Source organism: Poecilia formosa, unplaced genomic scaffold (genome assembly GCF_000485575.1).
Source record: "Poecilia formosa unplaced genomic scaffold, Poecilia_formosa-5.1.2 Scaffold338, whole genome shotgun sequence".
In the NCBI taxonomy this organism is placed as follows: Eukaryota; Metazoa; Chordata; class Actinopteri; order Cyprinodontiformes; family Poeciliidae; genus Poecilia; species Poecilia formosa.
In genome coordinates this window covers 515,441-520,521 of record NW_006800277.1, presented here as the reverse complement: position 1 = coordinate 520,521, position 5,081 = coordinate 515,441, and the positions used below count along the sequence as shown (strand labels likewise).

General features: G+C 39.5%; 1 protein-coding gene across 1 annotated transcript; it reads left to right on the top strand.

Moving 5' to 3' along the window:
• Nucleotides 1-407: 407 nt before the first annotated feature.
• On the top strand, nt 408-2,617 carry gdf15 (Growth differentiation factor-15). Its single transcript, XM_007573807.2, has 2 exons — nt 408-998; nt 1,438-2,617. The coding sequence occupies exons 1-2, from the start codon at nt 596-598 to the stop codon at nt 2,193-2,195; spliced, it is 1,161 nt and encodes a 386-aa protein (XP_007573869.2). The 5' UTR covers nt 408-595; the 3' UTR covers nt 2,196-2,617.
• Nucleotides 2,618-5,081: the final 2,464 nt, after the last annotated feature.

Sequence of the window (5,081 nt, the reverse complement as noted above, 5' to 3'; positions counted from 1 at the left end):
TTTCATGTAAACAGAAAAGTTTAACTTCAGAGGGCTCTCCACAAGTTCACCTGTATAACTTTGGGAACACTGGTGTAATTCCCAACTGTCCCTGTCAGTGCCAGTGCTTATCACGTGGGAATCTTTTTGGGTGCTGTGATCAGATGATTCAGCAATATTTTTTCTCTCAGTGCCATCTCCATGGATTCCCACAGAGTTCTGATAAATTACAAATTTATCAGTAATTCTACTGTAATTATCAAATGCATCACAATTTAAATTAAAAAAAAAACCCAAGAACTGTTAAAATTCTCTTCAGTAAAAAAAAGAGAGGTAAATACATGTTACATAAAACCTGCAGAGCTACAAAAAATAAAATGTCTAAAACATAAATAAAGAATTTATTCTTTAAGAACTGTGATCAAGATGTAATTCAAATGAATTCCACATTTACAGCTCTATCCTCATCCCACATAACTCAATCCTTCAAAATGTTGCCTCATTTCTGCATGTGGCCCACACTGAGCCATTCACAGACCAGCTTATTCAACAACTAGGGGCGTGGCATCACTGGAGCACTATAAATAATGCATGTGAAGAATCTTTTTCTCAGAACATGGACAAACCTATTCCACAGTGGTGGAGCACTTATAAATCAACCCTAGCCAGCAGACTCACCATGCTCACATCACACACTCCTGCTCTGCTTGCCTCTTACACCTTGCTGCTCCTGTTGGTCCCCACCTCTGGGGGACTCCAGCCTGACGTTGCGCGCCAAGGCCTGCTTGAGACCGGCAACCTCGATGACCGGGAGGCTCTGGTTCTGGAGGCGGTGAAGAAGGGGATCCTTGGCTCTCTGGGTTTGGACAGAGAGCCAAAGCCTGCCATGAAGGCCTCACAGAGGGAGCTGAGGAAGATGTTCAAGCTCTACAGGGAAAAAGTCAGCGAGATGAGGAGAAACTCCAGCCAGTCAGTGAGGGAGACCTGGCAGTCCAACACGTCCACTGTGCTTTTTCCAGGTATACACAAGACATTCATTACAAATAAACTTTAACCTAACTCAGTCATTGTCATGACAGGGCTGATGTCAAAGGTCCTTGAGAGCAGCTTGAGCTAAATTAGAAAAGAAGTAGATGATTAATGGGTTTAGAAAAACTACAATGTCATTCAAGCAAAGCTGATTGTTTAAAGGCATGAGTTTTTGTCTCTAAGGTCAATGTTGGAGTTGGTCTTTGCAGATTTCTGGATAAATAGAAACATTTTGGTGCTAACAAACATCTGTGAAAGAAAGCAGACATTCCTCCAAGCTTTTAAAAATCATGAGCGTGAAAGGTTAACACGTTTCCACTGATATCACTGATGTCTCTGAGTTTAATTTTAGAAATGTTTATGTTTCCTCTGTCAGAATGCCACCATTTTGTTTTCTCATTAAACCCCTTTTCTGTTTTTGCTATTTAGCCAAGCCATTGCATGTTCTACGGAAGGGTGATCAGCGACACATTATTTGGTATCGAGCTGTTTTCCAAAAGAACCCAAAAATTCACTCTGAACTGACTCTGGCACAAGCACAACTGAAAGTATCCGGTTCTGGTTTAGATAACAACCCCAAAACTAGAAGATACATCAAAGTTAAAATTAATGGGATGAAGCCAAGAAACTCTGCTGAGTGGACCTACACTGACAACAATTCAGTGACCCCAGGAATGATACTGGACATCAGCCCAGAGGCAAGCAGAGGGATGTGGACAGATGATCAAGTACTGGTTGTAGATGTAGGGATGGCTCCCTTTAGCAGGAAAGCCTCCAACTTAAAGCCAACTGTGACCCTGGAACTGGGCCTAAAGGACTCCGTCCTCGCTCAGGGCAGCAGGCGGCGCCGTTCAAACAAGGAAGACAACTGTGATGAGCGAGGGTGGTGCTGCCGGAAGTCTGCTACTGTATCCTTCAAAGATATTGGCTGGATGGACTGGGTGGTGGCCCCAACCGAGTACACCATGCATTTCTGTGACGGCACCTGCCCCCACAACTACAAGCCGGCCAGCATGCACACACAAGTGAAGTCCCGCCTGCACCAGATCACCAAGGGAGAGACGCCCCGGCCCTGCTGCGTGCCGGCAGCGTACGAGCCCCTGGTGCTGATGCACTATGACAGCAGGGGGAAGCTGAAGCTGACTCTGTTCAACGACCTCATCGTCACCAAATGTCACTGTGCCTGAGCAGAATATGCAACAGACTGTTTCAATGCCTTTAGACTCCATCCATCCACCCACCCACCCATCCATCCATGGATGCTCCTCCAGGGATTATGGCATTAAATTAAACAAGGAGAATATCTTGTGACATAGGTTCATAGGTTGTGTGACATAGGTTCTTAAAAAGGTGGATTTCATGAATTAAATACTTGACTTGATTAAAAGTGCATTTATTCACTATAAATGAAAACAAAACAAAACATGTATTTATTTAATGTTCGTTTATTTATTATTTGCTGTATTATATCACTGTTGTACTCGGTTAACCCATTTTTATACACCAGATGCACTGAGCTGCATTGTTTTATAGGACTTTGATATTCTGAGTGTTGTCTTATGCATTTCTATAATTGAAAATTAATAAAACTTCAATTTAAAAAACAAAATTGAACTGTTTTTCTTGAATTTATCACTATGAAATTCTGATAGATTAAAACAAAAATCAATGTCCTGACATGTTGGGAAGAAAACAATAAACCTTTTCAGGTTAGTAAACTCAGGGAGGGGCTGGAAGTTTCAGACCAGATAAGGTCTTACTCAGATGGCCTTGAAGCATTGCTAAGCGTTGCCTTGATTCATTAATTTAAACGGAAGCAGCTGGGCAATTTGGTCCAAACTGGCATATCAGGAGACAAACCTACACAATATTTTTTATGGCATATTATCAAATCTTCCTTTGGTCATTTCCTTTCTGTGCTGCTTAGGTAATGTTTGGCAACAACTGAAATCCCCACCAGGAATCTCAAAGGCACAATTCAAGGCCAGATATGTGTTACCAGAGAACAAAGATGAATGCAATAAAGAGGGCACATTGATATGAGCCAGTCACAGTGGCAGACTTTTGTGAAAAGTTTACAGTGTAATAACTCTGCCTCTTTTAATGAGTAGTCCAGGAGAGGGTCACCGACTTGCGACTGTTTTGATGAAGTCATTGCACTGCAGGATAAGGGATACCTAATAACCTTGAACAACTAAATAAACAAACAGATAATCACGAGCAGGCACTAAATATATCAAACCTCAGTTTAATTTGCTTCTCTACCCAGTCATGTACAGCTTTCTATTCTGTTACCTTCTGTTGGAACGATAACTTCTTTAGCATCCACACATTTTGGAAGAACAAAAAGGTCTGCACTATCAGATCCTGAACTTCTTGGGTTGGTTATCACCCAAATTACTCAAGTGGGTGAGGTCACAGTCTTTATCACGGTCGCCATTGTTAGGGTGCATTCCAGTTGTAGTCTTAAGAGGAATTTCCAACAGAAAATTCCAACTTAAATCAGCGGGTTCAAACTCATTTTCGTGTTGGATCACATCAGGATCATGAATATCTTCAAAAAGTCGGCTATGGCCGAATGTATAGATAAAACTAATTACTAATAAAACCCTAGCCCTGTTCTCACGGTGATTAAATGTATAAAATTTATTGTAGTAGTACTGCATTCCATTGAATTTAGAAATCAGAAATGTGTTAATGTTCCAGTTCAACTTAGAAAACCACTAAAATTGCCTAATTTTGTGCTTATTAGCAGGACAGATTCAGTCCACCATTTTCAGCATTATCTGATTTAAAGTCTTAAAAACAGTCAGAAGAACAGCAAAAAGGTTTGTAATAATTTAGAAAAACCAGCTGACCTAAAACGAACAGTACATTTCATCTTATTTAAGTGAGGATAAAAGGTTACATGTCACAACATGCATGTAAGCAGCAGGTCTCACAGTAAAACCTGATGCACACATTTTTTCTGCATAGCAAGAAGCAAAGCTAAAGCAAAAACAGAAACTCTCAGAGTCTGTTCTGTATTTTTCTGTGCCTTACTGGTCAGTTCTTCTTTTTATTTTTTTCATTAATTAAGCATTGTTGCATCTTATTTATTCAGAACTTCCTCTATATGCAGCATGAAAAGTCATCAGGCTCCTCCTGCTTCCTGGTATGACTGAAACTGAAATAGCATAAAGTAAAATTAAAACAGTAAAATGCCTCTTCCCCATAGTTTCTGAAATTCTTTTTAACAAGCACCATCTGAGTAAATGTTAAGATTTCCAGCTACCATTATGTTGATAGAGAGTAACATAAACAGAGTTTGACTTCATCTATTTCTCCTGCATGTTGTGTATAATTTGCATGACGCTAAATAAACTCCCTGTTATTAACTTAACTTTTCATTAACATTGAAAGCCTGTGTCAGTTGTAGCAGATGGATAGTTGCACTGAGCCAGATTCTGGTTCTGGTTCTGCTGGAGTTTTCTTCCTGTTAAAGGGGATTTTTTTATCTCCACTGTCGCTACATGCACACTTGGTATGAGGGATTGCTGTAAAGTCAACAACACAATGCAAGCAATTGTCTGCTGTTGGTTTATGTTTGTCTAGGAGGAGTGAATGCTGCAGGTCAATTACTGGATGCAATCTGCTGGGTTTAATTAGACAAAAAAATGTCAAACTACTTTGAATAAAGAACTGAGCTTGATGCACTGTTTGAGTGGAGTGTACAGGATCTGTCCCTGGTGAACTTTGTGTCATGGCATCTGATGTAGGATATGAAGATGGCATTGAACTTAATTGTTTCAAGTAACGTCAAAGTGAAAAGTTCCTGTAGGTTAAAGACTTGTAATTTTTAAGTTAATTCAACACAAAAGAGTAAGTTGCCATCACTAAACCAATAATAATAATAATAATAATAATAATAATAAGTGAGATTAATGTAAATAAGTTCATAAAATGAACTAGAGTGTAGGAAATAGGCAGAATATAAATCTAAAGGGATTAAAGCATAACTAGGTACAATGATAGTAATTTATTGGTTTATGCTACAAATGTAAGAGCATGTAAGTTGCATCATAACTTTGTTT

Coding starts and splice junctions, on each gene's coding strand:
- gdf15 (XM_007573807.2), top strand. CDS start 596: ATGGACAAACCTATTCCACAGTGGTGGAGCACTTATAAATCAACCCTA. Junction 999..1,437: donor GTCCACTGTGCTTTTTCCAG/GTATACACAAGA, acceptor TTTGCTATTTAG/CCAAGCCATTGCATGTTCTA.